General features: G+C 44.1%; 2 protein-coding genes across 3 annotated transcripts; both read left to right on the forward strand.

The window, feature by feature from the left end:
- Window positions 1-55: 55 nt before the first annotated feature.
- Window positions 56-1872, forward strand: LOC118393101 (coiled-coil domain-containing protein 157-like). Of its 2 annotated transcripts, none has more exons than XM_035785410.2 (4): window positions 56-437; window positions 539-695; window positions 787-1534; window positions 1673-1872. In XM_035785410.2, the coding sequence occupies exons 1-4, from the start codon at window positions 190-192 to the stop codon at window positions 1870-1872; spliced, it is 1353 nt and encodes a 450-aa protein (XP_035641303.1). In that variant the 5' UTR covers window positions 56-189. The 2 variants fall into 2 exon arrangements, with proteins under 2 accessions (XP_035641303.1, XP_052317392.1); XM_052461432.1 differs by lacking the exon at window positions 1673-1872 and having other exon boundaries at window positions 787-829; window positions 1005-1130.
- Window positions 1764-6643, forward strand: LOC118393110 (coiled-coil domain-containing protein 157-like). Its single transcript, XM_035785435.2, has 6 exons — window positions 1764-2035; window positions 2204-2380; window positions 2555-2723; window positions 2949-3100; window positions 3300-3397; window positions 3568-6643. Exons 1-6 carry the CDS (start codon window positions 1904-1906, stop codon window positions 3821-3823), a joined length of 984 nt encoding a protein of 327 aa, XP_035641328.1. The 5' UTR covers window positions 1764-1903; the 3' UTR covers window positions 3824-6643.
- Window positions 6644-20352: the final 13709 nt, after the last annotated feature.

Below are 20352 nucleotides of genomic sequence, written 5' to 3' on the forward strand. Positions count from 1 at the left end.
TTTACTTCCGGAAACACATCTAAGCATTGTGGGATTTGCAGTTCTACTACCAGGTCGCTATGGAAATAAAGTGACAACATCCAACTCAGCACTGTTCTCTGTCACATCATCTTCCTGAAGGCACAACAACAACAAGTGCCTTGAGACAATCCATGAGAGAAAGAGTGCAAGATACTAAGGCTTGTCAATATGACACATCTCTTAGGACGTCAGGACTGCGTTGAAAGTCTCCGGAGAGATTTAATAGATCTTCAAGGTGCTGTTCTCGATGTCTTCTCTCGGACAGGCCCAGTTCGATTCCCCTCCTGGAAGTTCCCAGATAAGCTTTCTTGCAATCTGGACCTGGTGTCGCTATTGGAACAATACGACTTTGTTGATGGGGAAGAGGAATTCAATCAGCATTCACATATTGTTTTGCTGGAGTTGGTGATTGACAGGTAAGTTATTGTACATTATGGCTTACTGTAAAGATCTGATGTGGCTATAGGGAATAGTTGGAAATGATTATACATGACTGTAATCCATTTATTTCCCCTAGATTGCTGCTCCTGCTGCAAAGTTTCAATGCCCATGCAGAGCAGTTGAAGTTAGGACAGAAGAGAGAACACATTCAACAAAAAGGTCCATGTGTATCAATTGGACTTGTAGTCAGACACTATTGGAATAACTTGATCCAGGTTGGCAACCTGAGGGCGGTGAGTTTTAAAGCACACCTGGTGTTTATTTTTTCACATACAATAGTTAAATGCATATCTTATGACCATGTTGTTCCCCTCTCTTATTCAGTGCATGAAGCAAGACATTCAAGAAGTGATCAAAACTCCAAAATGTGAGGAAAATACAAATTTTTCTTCAGAATCCTCACTTCTGAACACAAAAAGTGATCTTTGTCCACAGTCTCCATCAATAGTGTCTCAGCACTGTACCTCAAGAACAGCAGCAAGCACTCCATTGTGTCCTCCACAGAAAATATTAAATGGCTCCCTCTCCTGTCCCACTCACAGAACAGCAAGCAGCATCCCCTCCTGCCTTGCCCTTATATCCACGGACACTCGTAATGTAAGTTGCCAGACAGTAGTGTCATCCCTTGTCCCCTGTGATGCCTGTGCTCAGGTCCAGTCCAGTTTGAGGGAGACTGGTGATGCTCTTGTGGAGCTGTGTCGGAGTGAGGGCCTTCCCTCCTCTCTGCAGCGCCTTCTGGTGGCTGTGGATGACACCCTGGAGCAGGGCCGTCTGACTGCAGGAGATGTGTCCCAGTGGTCCATAGAGCAGCGCAGGGACATGGGCCGGGTGGGTAAGCATCTGCTGGAGGTGCGGTCCACAGTGCAGCCTCTCAGAAACAGCCTTCAGGCAGCGGAAAGGGAACGGGAGGATTTCAGGGCTCAGCTGGGTAGAGCACAAGAGGAACTGAAGCGTGAAAGGGCAACACACCAAGCCGGCAAAAAACAGCTGGAGCAAAAGCTGCAGGAGGCCCAGGTCTCCAGGGAGGAGACAGAGAGGAGACTGCAGGAAGAACATGAGGAGCTAAGGAGAGGTACAGTAGTACTCAACAAGTGAGGACAGAGAGGAAACCTTGCTGACAACAATATATTTGAAGGGAGACAAAATAATAGAACATTTCAAGAGTAAAGGTGCTTTCATCATATTCACAATATAAATGTGTCCCTTTTAGGCACTGTGTCCCTGGAGGATAGCAACTCCAAACTGAAGGCAGGGATTAGTTTGCAAAAAGAAAGGTTACACAAACTTGGTAAGGACATACACCCCCACCCCATGTCTGATGTTTTAGGAGCAGAAGGAGAGAGCCCAAGTTATCTAATTGTTGTGAACAGAAAAACTGCGAAACATTGTCCTTTCTTTGTCAGAGTGTGAGAGAGATGAGCTACATCAGGAAGTGAAGACCATGCAGGCAGAGAAAGAGGCACGGAGTAAATTAGAGGAGAAGACACAAGTGCTGGAGGCTCAACTGTCCACTACTCAGCTCTTACTTGACAAGGAGAAATCCAAGTACCAGAATGCTTGTCGCCAACAGGAGGTCAGTATAACAACCATGTATGGAGTTGGGTACTCATGGGGGCAGTCTTGATAACCAGACCTTGGGCAGTACTAGTAAATGTTTTAAAGAATTCATCTAAAAACACTGCTTTGTGTCTTTTAAGTGAGTGAGTTGTTACTGCACAGTCTCACTCTGTGTCTTCAACAGTCACTGCAGGCCAAGCAGAGGTCTCTGCTGGAGCGAGTGGATGCTCTGGACCAGGAGTGTGAGGAGCTTCAGGAACAGTTGGGGAAGAGTGAGGACCGACAGACAGACCTACAAGAACGACTGACACACATCTCAGAGGAGAAGGACCAACTTGAAACCCAGCTCACCCAAGAACAGGTATATTAATACCTGACAGCCCGCAATGCAATGTTTCATATAGTTCATTTTATAGTGCTGTTTGCATACATTGGGCAGATACATATTTCAGCATAGCATATATATTACCTTATTTCATTTCCAAAGAACAATCATTTGTGTATAACTAACTGCCTTGCCTCTGCATTCCCTGAGGCTTTGTGTTCTGAGCTTCAGCAGGAGAAGCAGAGACTGGAGAGTCACGTGAGTGAGCTGAAAGACAGTGTGAATCAGTTGAGAGGAGAGGTGCAGGAGTTAGCCCAGAGGGAGAGGCTGCTGGTGGCGTTCCCGGAGCTCAACCCCCTGCCTCAGGGATCTCCACAGAGTACGCTCATTTCCCTAAATAACCCAGTGTTTTCCGTGTTGACCCACCATGTTGACTTTGTTGACTTCTGTATTGTTTGCCAGTGTGGGTTTACTTACATTTGCTTTTGAATAGTTACCACACAGACCTGGTTACAATTACAGTATGTTGACTATGCTATCACCATGTCAAGCTGCCTGTCACAGCTCTGTGCATATTCTAATCTAAGACTTGACTCTGTCTCAGGCACAGGGGATGTGTTGGGTGATATGGAGCAACAGTTACAGGCTAACTATGTTCGGATTAGGGTTCTGGAGCAGGAGAATAGCACCCTGCACAGTAGCCTGGTGAAGCTGAGGGATAGAGCTCAACTAGGAGCCTCCATGGTGGAGTCCAAGGTAGGAGTCCAGGGGACAGTTCTACTCCTTTAGTGTAAAGTGTGTTGACCGTGGAAACTGATGAAAGGGGCTAAGGGGCTAATACTCCAAAACTGCTGCTGGAGAACTACTGCATGTTGTGATCCATTGAATACACCTGATTTGATTTGAACAATGATAAGGGCAGTTGTAAACATTAAACACATTGCAATCTCTACAGATTACCTGCCCCAGCAGCTGTGGATTCACCCAGTCTCTGCCTGACACACCCAGCGAGAGCCAGCTAAAACCCACCCCCTATGTACAACACAGCCCTTTGTAAGTCAACACCACATAAAGAACATATCCATTTATGTTTGCAGATAATACAGGGACAACAAAAATGGAATCCTACCTTAGCATGTAAGGTGTATTATTAATTCTAGTAGTGTTTTCATAAATACATCCTGACAGACTCTTCATCTGTTCTCTCATTCTGTCCATCCCAGTCAGACCTCCAGTGCAGGATTGTTGAAACATGGAGTGAGGAAGAAGGGAGCAGATGAAGGGGCCGTCCCTATGGAGATGAGGCCTCGGGATCACTTGTCCACCGCTACCTCGTCACTCTCTGCCACCTCCACTACATCTCTGGTGCACCAGCAGACCCTCCGGCTCTCCCTAGACACCAGTGCAGCCAGAACCTACACAAGGATACGCCAGGCATCCAGAACCCGCTCTGTTTGCATGCACCAGAGGAAGAAGTGAATCCAGCACTTGGTGATCAACCTCATGGTGACAATTTTTGGAGCATAACAATGCTCAAAGAGGCGGGGGCTGAAAGAGGCTGTTGTTTAAAGTGTATGTCAGGCATCTCCATAAGGAGACTGTGATAAGACACAGATGATTTGGGCAGAGAAACAATACAGCTAAGCTGTAGAGTTCAGGATCTTTGTCAACATTGATCTGGCTTGAAGTCACTATTCATCTGAAAATTAATTTGCAATCATACACAACACAACTGTGGTGTCATGTTTTTTATTTCTTGAAATGTTGTGTTAATCATTTTTCTGCACTGAATCCAGTGTTGGGGAGTAGTGCATTTTGTAGTAGCTTGGTGGTAGTTGAACTAAATTCTCATCTTGGTAGTGTTTTAAGTAGTATTTAACTTTTTCCGCCATGTAGCGGTGTAGCTAACAACTGGAACTACCCACAACCTTTTAGCAAAAATAATCTATGGGTGAAGTAGACCATTTTCTACTTTTTCGGCATCAGACCTTCCTAATTCTCACTTGAAACACAGTTTGTGTTTAATTGGCTAAATTACAAATTCTGTTAACATCTGACTAGAGTGATCTGTTCTTGCAATTTGTCATCTATGACATTTCAAATTAAGATATGATAATTTATCACAAAGTAGTTTGGATGTAGTTAACTTGTAAGTGAGGACTTGGTGGACTGTATATTCTTTAGGTTAGGTTTTACTTTATGTGTTCGTTACCGTGTGAAGGTAAGGGCACAGATGACAGACAGGTAGGATTGCAGTTGAGGTGGTTAAATAACGCTGAAGATGCACAGGCACGAAACTGCACCGCACAGTGTATGTAGTATGGATGGGCTAAGGCACTTAGTGATCTGGCAACTTGCTTCAACCAAAGTGTGTGTGTGTGTGTGGGGGGTATGTCAACAAGGACACACACTGGCCTTGGCTAACACATTGAAAGCTAACTGGTGGGAAGAGACAAGGATGGCTGGAACTTTCTCTCACTTGACTACTCTCGGGCTGATCTCTGAGCTGGAGATCGCCCAGCATGCTCTGCTCCACTTCACCGGTGGGCAGAGCTACAGCTCTGATATGACTAACTAACATTACTGATGTGATTAACTACAATAATTCAGCTACTTTGAAAAAAATAGTTAAGTAAACTATATTTTTCTAAAGGATAGCTTTAGTGTAGATTAACTTATACCATTGTGAAGTAATTGGCAGCTTGGTAAACTATATTTTCAGAGTAGTTTCCCCAACACTGTTTGAATCACACATTTGTATTTGCTTCTCCCAAATGCACTTAGCACAATTATCCACAAGGAGGTAGTGAAACAGTTATCTGGTTTGGAAGGTAAAGCAATAATAAACTGAGCATAACAAGCCCATTAAAGCCCATAAATGATTTAAACTCATGAATAAAGAATGTGCTCAAGCACAACCTGCAAAAATAATTTTAAATATCTTAAAATTGTCAGCCTAAAACAGGGAGAGGCCTCCTAGGTAAAAGACAAGTCATGGTGACAACCTGGTGTGGCTCTGTGTGTTTACCTGATTGGAACTCTAATTGGGAAAAATACGTGCTCCGTCTGGGATATATTTTTAAACGGTCATCCAACTCGGAATTCCAAGTCGGAAACTCGGAGCTCCGACATTCCAACCTGAAAATCACTGACGTCATGATTAAAATGTTTTTTTTTAGTTTTGATTTCCCAGTTGTCTTGAAAGCACCATAAAGCCTTCTAAAGCCGGTATCACTTTTTTACATGGAGAATGAAAGTATGCAGTTGAGAGTATGATGTTGACATGATCAGTTCAATCAAAGTGACTGTAGATATAACGTGATTTGATGTAATTTTATCTGTGGCCAATGACCTTGAGCCTTCTTGGATGGGAACTTCTAATGTAACGCTATGGCAGCACCCAAGGGGCTTGAATTGTCGAGCTCTCCCAGTAGATTTTCGGGTGACGTAGTTTCCCCATGAGTGACAGAACTCTGAGCCAATCACGGAGCAACTAGATAACGCTGGCTGCCCCACCACCACAGAAAGCGCTGAGCTAGGCTGAAACCTGCATTTTGGAGCTGCCTTACTCAAGAAAGCAAAAAAGAGACCATGTTTGTATTCGGCTTTATTAACTCAATGTTGTTCAATGTTGTTTTGTGTGACACGTATTAATGCCAAAATCACATGCAAAACAGGCAACTAAAAAAAACTCTGCCTCACATGCCATGAATGACAGGTCGCCACTGGCTGTGAGTCTTTATGGGTAAGTCTCTAAGAGCTGTCCGCACCTGAATTGTGGAACATTTGCCCATTATCATTTTCTAAATTCTTTAAGCTCTGTCAAATTGGTTGTTGATATTTGCTAAATAACCATTTTCAGGTCATGCCATAGATTTTCAAGTAGATTTAAGTCACAACTGTAACTCGGCCACTCAGGAACATTCACTGCCTTGTTAAGCAACTCCAGTGTAGATTTGATCTTGTGTTTTTGGTTATTGTCCTGCTGAAATTCATTTCTCAGTGTCTAGTGGAAAGCAGACTGAACCAGGTTTTCATCTAGGATTTTGCCTGTGCTTAGCTCCATTCCGTTTCCTTTTATCCTGAAGAACTCCCCAGTCCTTAACGATTACAAGCATACTCATAACATGATGCAGTCACCATTATGCTTGAAAATATGGAGAGTGGTAATTAGTAATGTGTTGTATTGAATTTGACCCAAACATAACACGTTGTAATCAGGATGAAAAGTGAATTGTTTTGCCAAATGTTTTGCAGGATTACTTTAGTGCCTTGTTGCAAACAGGATTGTTGCAAACATGTCTTGGAATAGTTTTATTCTGTACAACCTTCCTTTTTTTCCTTGGGTTAGTATTGTGACTAGAGTGATCTATTCTTGCAATTTGCAGTCTATGACATTTTAGATTTAGATATGATAATGTATCAAAGTAGTTTGGATGTTGTTAACTATTTTTCAAAGAAACTTTAGTTAGGTAAACTATATTTTTCTAAAGGGTAGCTTTGGTGTAGATTTACTTCACACTGGAATAAGTTATTGGTAGCTTGATGAACTGTATTTTCAGAGTAGCTTCTTCAACACTGTTGGGTTTACAAATGTGCACTTGCTGAAAACTCCCAAACGCACGTAGCATAATTATCCACAAGGGGGTAGCGAAACAGATATATCGAGTTTGGAAGGTAAAGCAATAATAGTGACAAAACATTAAAGGATGTGACACAACAAAAGGTGGGGGAAAAATCAAGGGGTGTGAATACTTTCTGAAGGAACTCTGTGTTTGTCTTGCAGCATGTGGCGGCAGCGTACCCTAGTGGTTAGAGCATTGGACTAGTAACTGGAAGGTTGCGAGTTCAAACCCCCGAGCTGACAAGGTACAAATCTGTCGTTCTGCCCCTGAACAGGCAGTTAACCCACTGTTCCCAGGCCGTCATTGAAAATAAGAATATGTTCTTAACTGACTTGCCTGGTTAAATAAAGGTAAAATGAAAAAAATGTGTGGTGCATACAGTGCATTCGGAAAGTATTCAGACCCCTTGGGTAGTTTCCACATTTTGTTACGTTACAGCCTTATTCTAAAATGGATTAAATTAATATAAATTCTCATCAATCTACACACATTACCCCATAAAGACAAAGCAAAATCAGGTTTAGAATTTTGTTTTTTTAATAAAAAACATATACCTTATTTACATAAGTATTCAGACCCTTTGCAATAAGATTCGAAATTGAGCTCAGGTGCATCCTGTTTCCATTGATCATCCTTGAGATGTTTCTACAACTTGTTTGGAGCCCTGTGGTAAATTCAATAGATTGGACATGATTTGGACTCGCACAGTGTCTACATATATATTTTTTTATTTCACCTTTATTTAACCAGGTAGGCCAGTTGAGAACAAGTTCTCATTCACAACTGAGACCTGGCCAAGATAAAGCAAAGCAGTGCGAGACAAACAACAACACAGAGTTACATTTGGAATAAACAAATATACCGTCAAGACACAATAGAAACAAATCTATATACAGTGTGCAAATGAGGTAAGATTAGGGAGGTAAGGCAATCAATAGGCCGAAGTGGCGAAGTAATTACAAATTAGCAATTAAACACTGGAGTGATAGATGTGCAGAAGATTGATGTGCAGGTAGAGATACTGGGGTGCAAAGGAGCAAAATAATAAATAACAATATGGGGATGAGGTAGTTGGATGGGCTATTTACAGATGGACTATGTACAGGTGCAATGATCTGTGAGCTGCTTTGACAGCTGATGCTTAAAGTTAGTGAGGGAGATATGAGTCTCCAGCTTCAGTGATTTTTGCAATTCGTTCCAGTCATTGGCTGCCCAGAACTGGAAGGAATGGCGGCCAAAGGAGGAATAGGCTTTGGGGGTGACAAGTGAAATATACCTGCTGGAGCGCGTGCTACGGGTGGGTGCTGCTATGGTGACCAGTGAGCTGAGATAAGGCAGGGCTTTACCTAGAAAAGACTTATAGATGACCTGGAGCCAGTGGGTTTGGCGACGAATATGAAGCGAGGGCCAGCCAACAAGAGCACACAGGTCCACTCATCTCTGAGGTCCACTCATCTCCCTTCCGAATAAGCACCAGACTATACGCGCTCCTGAGATCCAGTTTTGTGAAGAACTGCGCTCCGTGGAACGATTCCACCACCGTAGCGATGAGAGGTAGAGGGTAACTATACCCCACTGTGATGGCGTTTAGACCTCTATAATCGATACACGGACGCAAACCTCCCTCCTTTTTCCTCACAAAAAAGAAACTCGAGGAGACGGGTGAATTGGAGGGCCGAATGTACCCCTGTCCCAGCGACTCCGTGACATATGTCTTCATTGCCAACGTCTCCTCCTCGGACAGCGGGTACACGTGACTCTTGGGAAGCGCAGCGTCTACCTGGAGATCTATCTTACAATCCCTTCCCGGTCGATAAGGTGGTAATTTAGTCGCTTTCACTTTACTGAAAGCGATTGCCAAATCGGCATACTCGGGGGGAATGCACACCGTGGAACCCTGGTCTGGACTCTCCACCGACGTGGCACCGATGGAAACTCCCAAACACCTTCCAGAACACTCCTCTGACCACCCCTGGAGAACCCCTGTCTCCACGAAATTTTAGGATTGTGCCGGGCCAGCCAGGGAGTCCCCAGTACCACTGGAAACGCAGGCGAATCAATAATAAAAAAAACTGATACGCTCCCTATGATTCCCCTGCGTCACCATGTCCAGTGGGACCGTGGTCTCCCTGACAATCCCTGACCCTAATGGCCGGCTATCTAGGGAGTGCACGGGGAAAGGAGAATCTATCGGCACCAGCGGAACCCCTGACTTAAGGGCGAGTCCGCGATCCATAAAGTTCCCAGCTGCGCCTGAATCGACTAGCGCCCTATGCTGGGAAGAGGGGAAAAAGTGAAGGAAAAAGGTTAAGACAAACATGTGGCCAACAAGGGGTTCTGGGTGAGTTTGATGCTGACTCACCTGGGGTGACTGAGAACCGTTCCGCCTGCCATCTCTACTCCCAGACGGACCCCCCCAGCACCGATCAGACGTGTGTCCTCTCCGACCACAGTTGGTGCAGGGAAGGCCTCCTCCCCCGGTACCCCTTGGCGCAGCCCCTCCCAACTCCATTGGAATGGGAGCGGAGGGGCTGGGTGGTGGAACGCACAGAACCCTCTCTGAACGCCCGCGGGCAGCCAGCAGATTATCCAGTCGAATGGACATGTCAATCAGTTGATCCAGTGACAGAGTGGTGTCCCGACACGCTAGCTCCTGGCGGACATCCTTTCGGAGACCACACCTGTAGTGGTCCATAAGGGCCCTGTCGTTCCACCCAGATCCGGCTGCCAAGGTCCGGAACTCCAGCGCATAATCCTGGGCGCTCCTCTTCTCCTGCCTGAGATGAAATAGTCGTTCTCCCACCGCTCGGCCGTCTAGAGGGTGATCAAACACGGCACGGAAGCGGCAGGAAAACTCTGTGTTGTGCTCCCGCGCTGAGTCTGGGCCATTCCAGACTGCGTTCGCCCACTCCAGAGCACGACCCGTGAGGCAGGAGATGAGGACACTCACCCTCTCTGCTCCTGAGGGAGTGGGTCTGATGGTGGCCAGGTATAGCTCCAGCTGAAGCAAAAACCCCTGGCAACCCGCCGCCGCTCCATCATAAGCCCACGGTAGCGTCAAACGGAGGGTGCTGGAGTCGGGAGATGGGGAGTCCGGAACCGTGGGTGCCGAAGGTGGAGAGAGGAGACCCTTCCTCTCCCATCTGTCCATTCTCTCCATAACTTGCTCCATCGCAAATCCGATTCGATGGAGGACGGTGGTGTGGTGGAGAACCCGTTCCTCCATCGATGGGAGAGGGTTGGCTGCTGCTCCTGCTGACTCCATTTGATTTTTAGGTGCGGGATTCTGTAATGCTCCGGGTGTTGTGGGTGTGAAGTCAAATGCAGGAGACAGAGTTCAATGCTGTGCGTCTTTTAATAGCACCAACGCACCACAGGGTGTTCACAAAAGTACGTTCCCAAAACACAGGGAATCAAAAAATACAATGGAAAAATACACGACCAGGCACTAACACGTACCTTTACAACAGAGCCGAAGGTTACAATGAAATAATCCCGCACAACAACCAGGCGGGCCGGCTGACTAATAAAGACAAACTAATTAACATAAACAGGTGCTACCACTAAACATACAAGGAGGGGGAGGAAAAACAATCAGTGGCAGCTAATAGGCCGGTGACGACGACCACCGAGCTCCACCCGCCCGGGAAGGGGAAACACCCTCGGTCGAACTCGTGACAATCCCGTTGGTAGGATATATATGCTTTTAGCTCATCCAATTTATTTTTCAGCGATTGTACTTTGGCCAGTTGTACGGATGGCAAGAGCAGATTAGCCACTCGTCGGCGGATCCTCACAAGGCACCCCGATCTCTTCCTGCGATATCTTTTCCATCTCTTTCTCCTGCGAATAACAGGGATGAGGGCCTGTTCGGGTGTCTGGAGTAAATCCCTGTGGTCCGACTCATTAACCTCTTGCTCCTACCTGGCACGCAGGCGTCCCATCTAGAGATCTGGAAATGCAAATGCTCTACGCTAAATGCTAATAGTATTAGTTAAAACTCAAACGTTCATTAAAATACACATGCAGGGTATTGAATTAAAGCTACACTCGTTGTGAATCCAGGCAACAAGTCAGATTTTTAAAATGCTTTTTAGCGAAAGCATGAGAAGCTATTATCTGATAGCATGTAACACCCCAAAAGACCCGCAGGGGACGTAAACAAAATAATTAGCATAGTCGTCGCTACACAAACCGCACAAATAAAATATAAAACATTCATTACCTTTGACCATCTTCTTTGTTGGCACTCCTAGATGTCCCATAATCACTATTGGGTCTTTTTTCTGATTAAATCGGTCCATATATAGCCTAGATATCGATCTATGAAGACTGTGTGATAAACGAAAAAAAATAGCGTTTCATAACGTAACGTCATTTTTTTAAATTAAAAAAGTCGACGATAAACTTTCACAAAACACAAATATTACAAAAAAGTATTACAAATACTTTTGTAATGCAACTTTAGGTATTAGTACACGTTAATAAGCGATAAAATTCATCAGGAGGCGATGTAAATTCTATAGGTGTTCGTCTGGAAAAAATGTCCGGATATTTCTCAACCAAAACATCCGGTCAGAGACTGGAGGGAATCAGTTCCCTTGATTCGGTTTGACCAAGAATCAAAGCCGAATCAAATGACAAGACTCTAGACATCGTGTGGAAGCTGTAGGCACTGCAACCTCGGCCTCATTTAATTTGGTTCTTCTTGAACAATTCCTGGAAGTGGCGCATTGATATTTATTTCCATTTTCAGTGATCAGATTTTCCTGCACTTTTCGATGAAACGCACGTTCTGTTATAGTCACAGCAGTAATTTAACCAGTTTTATAAACGTCTGAGTGTTTTCTATCCACACATACTAATCATATGCATATACTATATTCCTGGCATGAGCAGCAGGGCGCTGAAATGTTGCGCTATTTTTAACAGAATGTTCGAAAAAGTAGGGGGTAGGAGTAACAGGTTAAAGAGAAATTCTTCATCCAGTTCAAGGTGAGTAATCGCTGTTCTGATTTCTTTCCGATCATAAGAGACATTATGTACAAAATAAGTTACAAAAAATTTGAAAAAATAAACAAAATAGCATGCTTGGTTAAGAGCCCATGAAATGGCAGCCATCCTCTCCGGGTGCCAGAGTGGCCAGACGGAAGCCATTCCTCAGTAAAAGGCACATGACAGCCCGCTTGGAGTTTGCCAAAAGGCACCTAAAGACTCTCAGACCATAAGAAACAAGATTCTCCCGTCTGATGAAACCAAGATTGAACTCTTTAGCCTGAATGTCAAGCGTCACGTCTGGACATGCCCCCCCTACATTTTGAAATGGCATTTCTGCCCCCCCCCCCAGTTTTATCATTGGCATGTGATACAAAACAAGACCATGGTGTGCATTAGGACCATGCGGACGCCTCCGAGCAGTCGAGTAGAGTGTTTGCAGTGTTTATATATGCTGGATTTAACCAAATATATATACATACTGCTCTGGAAAAAAATCCTCCACCAAGTTTCACAGTGGGTGCAAGACCCAGACTTTCACAGGGCTACAAGCCACAGTGTCTCACACGCACTGTGAAATTTGGTGGAGGATCAGTGATGATCTGGGGTGCTTCAGCAAGGCTGGAATCGGGCAGATTTGTCTTTGTGAAGGACGCATTAATCAAGTCACGTACAAGGTTGCCCTGGAAGAAAACTTGCATCCTTCTGCTCTAACAATGTTCCCCAACTCTGAGGATTGGTTTTTCCAGCAGGACAATGCTCCATGCCACACAGCCACCAAATCAAGACCCTGTCATGGCCAGCCCAAACTCCAGACCTGAACTAGAGGCCGACCAATTAATCGGCATGGCTGATTAATTCGGGCCGATTTCAAGTTTTCATAACAATCGGTAATCTGTATTTTTGGACGCTGATTATGGACGATTACATTGCAATCCACGAGGAGACTACGTGGCAGGCTGACCACTTGTTATTCGAGTCCAGAAAAGAGCCAAGGTAAGTATCTAGCTAGCATTAAACTTATCTTATAAAAAACAATCAATCTTTACATAATCACTAGTTAACTACACATGGTTGACGATATTACTAGTTTAACTAGCTTGTCCTGCGTTGCATATAATCAATGCGGTGCCTGTGTATTTATGATTGAATCACATATATATAGTATTATATCTGAAATGTATTTGAAATTTTTATCTAATATATTTTCTTTTTAATACCCTATTTTGTATGTATATTTTTCTTTCAGATTAATCCCCGACGTATACCGGCACAGAAGGCCTAACACATTAAGAGCACGTGGAGGAATTCGGTGCCCAGGACATCCACAGTAAAACACTGAAACCGGATGATTTCAACGCTTTAAATGACAACTCTGAGCTCGACGATTTGCTGTTGTACGAAGCGGCCAGCCATCTTGATACAGCCAATTCTGAGGTAGAAATAATTATAAAAAAGGTATATATTTGATACAATTACCCCGTTAAAGCTGTTGTTACAATATCACTTCTCATTGTGTACATTTCCAGGTTTCACAAACATAAAACAAGTCGCTCTGGATAAGAGCGTCTGCTAAATGACTTAAATGTAAATGTAAATGTAACTATCTAATTAATGTTTCTCAGACTAACACACTGTTAAGATTCCTATTGACTAAAAAACAATCACCAAGACAAAACACAAAAAGTTGTAATATAATCTGTATACATGTCATTCTATACTGAAAACAGGTACATTCTGAAAGATTTTGATGTTGATGTGATAATACATTTTTTATTCATTTCTCAGTTTAGGATAATACTGTTTTATTTGATACTTTACTTAAATTGTATTATTTATCTTGTCCCATGCTAATACACTACAATGCAAACAGATGTGGAATTAACCCCATAACAGGTGTGTCTTTTATGGATCAAGAATTGATCAAGAATAACAATAGGCTTGATCAGATCCTCTTCCCTATTACGGCATCATATAATGTACAGTCATATGCAAATCCATAAAACTCTGTCAATAAAACATTGAAAACCTTAACAGGACTACTTGCATATGCATATCCTAGCTTCTGGGCCTGAGTAGCAGGTAGTTTACTTTGGGTACCTCTGTCATCCAAACGTTCGAATACTGCCCCCTATCCCTAACACGTTTTAATGGTTTTGTAAGTTGTAACAGGTCTCATTCAGCAGTCTAGAGATGGGATAAAAAAAGGGCCTCATCTAAGGAATGCCCCACTTACTAAAAGCAATCTCTTGTCATAGACCATCTTGCCCTATGGCTACTGACTTATGTTACAAGCCTCATGTGTCTTAAAGCTTAAGATATAATGGTTGCTGTAGAACATGTATTATCTCAGAAACCTGACAATATTGTGTGGTGTTATTCATGTTATCAACCTTTGTATGATGAGCTGTTGAAGAAAATAAAAATCAGGTTTGTTGAAGGAATACCCGCATTCCTGTCTGATGATGAACTTTTACCACCTCATAAAAACAATCTGCTGGTTTTGGACGATATGCTATTTGCAGGTAGCGAACATCCTGGAATTGCACAAGCTTTTACCCAATATAGTCATCATAGAAACCTTTCCGTGCTTTACTTGGTGCAGAATGTGTTTCACCAAGGTAAAAATAGCCGTACCATTAGTTTGAACGCCAATTACATGGTTTGGTTCAAAAACCCTAGAGACAAACTACAAATTAACACTCTAGCTCAGCAGATGTACCCGGGAAGGAAATCCTACTTTATGGAGAGCTATGAGGTCGCTACCAAAGCGCCATTTTCTCATTTAATCGTGGATTTAAAATCAATTACTCCAGAACACCTGAAGCTCCGACCCGGCTTGTTCCCGTGGGAGTGGCCGGCGGCGTACATTCCTAAAAAGTAACCGCTATGTCTCTATGTTTAAAAAGAAACCTGCCCCTCTTGAGAAGCCTAGTTGGGGCTACCGCTCAAGAACGGAAAGCCGTCTTGGGTCACTGTTCTTCAGATCTCATATTATCTCTATGTGAGATTGCTTTGATTCTTCTCAAAGGCCGCATTCCACTCACCCTGACCAAATTTTAAAAAATGAAGAGACAAAAGACCGCGATCAAACTCTTTTGCCAGTCTTTAAAAGAAAAGACATAGCATACAACAGTCTGGGGGTTTTCTTCTACCTTTACTAAGTATAGCCGTGTCCTTCATCACCAGCCTTATTGCTGCCAGACATGGGGGTTGAACAACGAGTGTGATGGCAAATAAATGTACTTGGTGCCTCAACAAGAGTTGGATAGACTTAAAAAACAATTACAGGGTCCTGAAAATATCAGACAAACAGCGGGAAATGATTTGGATATGGCCATGAAGGATATTTTGAACTGAAAATAATTGAACGCCTATGATAAGGTCCAAAAATACACAAACCTCTTGCAAAGTTTTTTTGCCTTGGTAAAACAAGGTGAGAGAGAGACCAACTATTTATCATGTTGAAAAGAAGGTCGACGACATCCGATCCTCGTTTGCTAAGTCAAACGACACCGCTGGTTCTGCTCACACTGCCCTACCCGGTGCTCTGACCTCTTTCTCCCCTCTCTCTCCAGATGAAATCTTGCGTCTTGTGACGGCCGGCCGCCCAACAACCTGCCCGCTTGACCCTATCCCCTCCTCTCTTCTCCAGACCATTTCCGGAGACCTTCTCCCTTACCTCACCTCGCTCATCAACTCATCCCTGACCGCTGGCTACGTCCCTTCCGTCTTCAAGAGAGCGAGAGTTGCACCCCTTCTGAAAAAACCTACACTCGATCCCTCCGATGTCAACAACTACAGACCAGTATCCCTTCTTTCTTTTCTCTCCAAAACTCTTGAACATGCCGTCCTTGGCCAGCTCTACCGCTATCTCTCTCAGAATGACCTTCTTGATCCAAACCAGTCAGGTTTCAAGACTAGTCATTCAACTGAGACTGCTCTTCTCTGTATCACCGAGGCGCTACGCACCGCTAAAGCTAACTCTCTCTCCTCTGCTCTCATCCTTCTAGACCTATCGGCTGCCTTCGATACTGTGAACCATCAGATCCTCCTCTCCACCCTCTCCGAGTTGAGCATCTCCGGCGCGGCCCACGCTTGGATTGCGTCCTACCTGACAGGTCGCTCCTACCAGGTGGCGTGGCGAGAATCTGTCTCCTCACCACGCGCTCTCACCACTGGTGTCCACCAGGGCTCTGTTCTAGGCCCTCTCCTATTCTCGCTATACACCAAGTCACTTGGCTCTGTCATAACCTCACATGGTCTCTCCTATCATTGCTATGCAGACGACACACAATTAATCTTCTCCTTTCCTCCTTCTGATGACCAGGTGGTGAATCGCATCTCTGCATGTCTGGCAGACATATCAGTGTGGATGACGGATCACCACCTCAAGCTGAACCTCGGCAAGACGGAGCTGCTCTTCCTCCCGGGGAAGGACTGCCCGTTCCATGATCTCGCCATCACGGTTGACAACTCCATTGTGTCCTCCTCCCAGAGTGCTAAGAACCTTGGCGTGATCCTGGACAACATCCTGTCGTTCTCAACTAACATCAAGGCGGTGGCCCGTTCCTGTAGGTTCATGCTCTACAACATCCGCAGAGTACGACCCTGCCTCACACAGGAAGCGGCGCAGGTCCTAATCCAGGCACTTGTCATCTCCCGTCTGGATTACTGCAACTCGCTGTTGGCTGGGCTCCCTGCCTGTGCCATTAAACCCCTACAACTCATCCAGAACGCCGCAGCCCGTCTGGTGTTCAACCTTCCCAAGTTCTCTCACGTCACCCCGCTCCTCCGCTCTCTCCACTGGCTTCCAGTTGAAGCTCGCATCCGCTACAAGACCATGGTGCTTGCCTACGGAGCTGTGAGGGGAACGGCACCTCAGTACCTCCAGGCTCTGATCAGGCCCTACACCCAAACAAGGGCACTGCGTTCATCCACCTCTGGCCTGCTCGCCTCCCTACCACTGAGGAAGTACAGTTCCCGCTCAGCCCAGTCAAAACTGTTCGCTGCTCTGGCTCCCCAATGGTGGAACACACTCCCTCACGACGCCAGGACAGCGGAGTCAATCACCACCTTCCGGAGACACCTGAAACCCCACCTCTTTAAGGAATACCTAGGATAGGATAAAGTAATCCTTCTCACCCCCCCCCCCCCTTAAAAGATTTAGATGCACTATTGTAAAGTGGCTGTTCCACTGGATGTCATAAGGTGAATGCACCAATTTGTAAGTCGCTCTGGATAAGAGCGTCTGCTAAATGACTTAAATGTAAATGTAATGTAAATGTTTTCCCTTCCGGACCATTTAAAAGATGACGCTACAAGAGAGAGCCAAGCCCCTGTAATGCCTGTACCTGCGATCTTACCGGCTGAAGATCAAATGCCTGTTGAAGATAACGTTATGCATGTCATGTTGACACATGTTCCTGCCCGTCACAGGAAAAATTTTATATACATTATGAACAAGATAAGACTCAAAGGGGGCCGCTACTTGGAATGACAAAGGAGAGTTTATCTTTCAGGGCGATGTTGTCAAGGGTTCACATAATGATGGACTTGCTTAAAAGTACCACAGCAGCCCACAAGGTTGCTGATGACAGAAGACCTCCTGGGTGGCGTCAGTTTCTTAAGGCCCTGGCAATCCTCAACATTCCCCTCTCAGGTGTACCCAACTATAAGCTTCATCAACAGATTCAAACTTTAAAACAAAAACCTTCTACAAGATACAGCACCCCTAAAGATGTCCCAACAACCCGCACCCCTATAAAATGAATGATGATAACTTATTTACCCCCTGAACGACGTCTCCAGACCTTTTCCTAATCTGATCTCTCATGAGGGGTTAGACTTTTGAATAACTTTTGAATGACAATGATTCAATTCAATAAACTTTATTTGATAAAATATGTGACATTCTTGAAACATTTGACATGAGTATACGCCTTGATTACAGGGTCTTAAAGGACACGTACTTGAACACTTTTGATACTTTCTAACAAAACAAGCTACAACGCTATCATTACTTCTTAAATCATCATTATAAAGAGACATAACATCTTCAAAAGAAACTCTAAAGGCTCTTTGGTATAGGTAGAATACACAGCGTTGACCACATGTAGTGGAAAGGTTATCTTGTACTTGTTTGATGCTGTAGTAGATCTTTGACCCATTTTTGGTCAAAAACAGAAAAATAGATTTGGTGAAATGTGAAAATCTGGGGGGAAAGCCTCCTTCATCTTCTAACGTCACAGTTTGCCAATGTTCACCCGGCATGTGTTTAGGATGGGTATTGACAAAAAACATGGCCATTTCTCAATGAGGTAATTCATCACAAGCCCACACTCCACAAAATTATTTTCCAATCAAGCGGCTCATGAGCCCTTCTAGCTTTTGGGTATTCATGTCTTTGCTCAATAATCCTCAATAATAATCCACTAAGACTTGTCTTCGGGCATTCACTTCCAAGATTGAATCAGAGCATGCGTAAACAATCATGCTAACTGTACAGGAAAAATGTGTACGGAAACGCATTTCCAGCCTGAGGTTACCTTGGGACACCACAGAGATATCCTGAGGTATCATCATCAGGTGATAAATTGAAAGCATACAACGTGTAACCCTATGAAAAATAATTTCTCTCAATAGGTAAAGAGAGATCTTTTAGATGCCTCCCAGTAGCCAGGAATAGATTTGTAAAATTCTCGCACAGATATGTTGTTATTAAATTGTGGTTGGAACCCCTTAGCAGGGACCTGACGTCCGCCCTGACAGAGAGCTACATACTCTGCATTGAAGTGTTGAAAATTAAAGTAAAAAAAAAATGTAAGCTGCCCGTATTAGAGGTGTGATCAACCAAGCCTATAACCATGTAGCGGGGTAAAGGGCCTAGAAAAGGTTTTCTTGACTACAGATTCTACTGCCCGCCGGTATGCTAAAGGTTTTCATGGTAATTCTGTGTAAAGGGTAAAGGGCATTTCCTTTCATCAAAGCCTGTGAATGACCCAGACGAACGGCCGAAGTCACCGTCTTGGGCAGACATCAGACAAAACTCATCCTTGGCCCTGGTTAATTTTAATCTTAAATCAACCGAATTTAAGAGTAAACGTAGATGAAACTCTCGAGATTCGGCACAGTAGCGAGCACGTGCCTCCAGTCCTTTGTTTGCACCGGTGGAAGGGTCTATCGATTCCATAGAGACTCCTGCAGTATCCTTGCTAAACAGCCCGGCGCTGAATTGTGTCTTGAGAGTGTTTCGGAGTAGTTTAGTAAACACTCCAGGATGGCCCTATAAGGGTAGGTGGCACTGCTTTAACTGATAAGGCGTTCACCCAAAGTCACATCCACTTGGGAGAAGATGGTCACCAAGGGGGAATTAATGAGACTCACTTTGGCATCGTTTGCAATATTAGTACCATCTCTTTTGGTCACTTTGAGACATAAAGGCAATAAGGTGTTGTTGAGGTCCAAATAGTTGTCACCGTGGCCTGGTATGAAAAATTCTATAGGACCGTTGTCAGTAATGGCAGAGAGTGGAGCTATCTCCACATAACTGGACCTCTCTATTGAATGCTGGGTTAAGGAGAAACACTCTATAGGACCGTTGTCTGTAATGGCAGAGAGTGGGGCTCTCTCCACATAACTGGACCTCTCTACTGAATGTTGGGTTAAGGGGGCCGTGAAAAGATCGAGCTCTGTTTTTATAGCTTCAGAGGACATGCGGTGTAAAAGAGCCATGTTGCTTGTTCTTTTAGAAAATACTTCTTAGTATTCTTTTAGCCATTTTTGGTCCAGACCTCCACACTTTACCTCGTCTTTGACTTACTGAGTTTCTTTTAACAATTAACCTCCGCTTTTTAGGGGCTGGCCTGCGACTTATAGCTGGAGTTCTCTTTTCTGGTCTTCGAGACAACAGCATAAGCCCCAAGCCTTCTTGATGCTCGGCATCTGATGATGCCCTTCTGGTCATAGCATTGGCTACAACCTCACTTACAATATTTTTAGCCGCTGATTTTAAATGTGGTTTGGCTATGCTGAGGCCTCTCTTCATAAACGGTAAAACCATCCTAAAGAGGTTATGAAATATACCGCCTGTCCCTGAACCGTACATGGCCGGGGATCCATAATAGCCGGGTAATCCATTACCCACTTGATCAACATAGTATGAGACATAACGGTTATGGTCGAGATGGTGGTTGTGTTCCATAACCATTTTAATTTATTAGTATTATGTTTATAAAAAATATTTATATAATACTAATAATATATTAGATATGTGGAGAGGTTTTGTGGGTCTAAAGTGGAGTTTTACAATAGTTTTACCATAAGTAAATTCAATGTTTTCGTTCTGATCCGTTTTAAGCTCAACCAGAATGTTTTCAATATATTTCT

This window comes from Oncorhynchus keta, chromosome 14 (genome assembly GCF_023373465.1).
Source record: "Oncorhynchus keta strain PuntledgeMale-10-30-2019 chromosome 14, Oket_V2, whole genome shotgun sequence".
Classification (NCBI taxonomy): Eukaryota; Metazoa; Chordata; class Actinopteri; order Salmoniformes; family Salmonidae; genus Oncorhynchus; species Oncorhynchus keta.

Coding starts and splice junctions, on each gene's coding strand:
- LOC118393101 (XM_035785410.2), top strand. CDS start 190: ATGACACATCTCTTAGGACGTCAGGACTGCGTTGAAAGTCTCCGGAGA. Junction 696..786: donor AGGTTGGCAACCTGAGGGCG/GTGAGTTTTAAA, acceptor TCTCTTATTCAG/TGCATGAAGCAAGACATTCA. Junction 1,535..1,672: donor ACATGAGGAGCTAAGGAGAG/GTACAGTAGTAC, acceptor TGTCCCTTTTAG/GCACTGTGTCCCTGGAGGAT.
- LOC118393110 (XM_035785435.2), top strand. CDS start 1,904: ATGCAGGCAGAGAAAGAGGCACGGAGTAAATTAGAGGAGAAGACACAA. Junction 2,036..2,203: donor ATGCTTGTCGCCAACAGGAG/GTCAGTATAACA, acceptor TGTCTTCAACAG/TCACTGCAGGCCAAGCAGAG. Junction 3,101..3,299: donor CCTCCATGGTGGAGTCCAAG/GTAGGAGTCCAG, acceptor CAATCTCTACAG/ATTACCTGCCCCAGCAGCTG.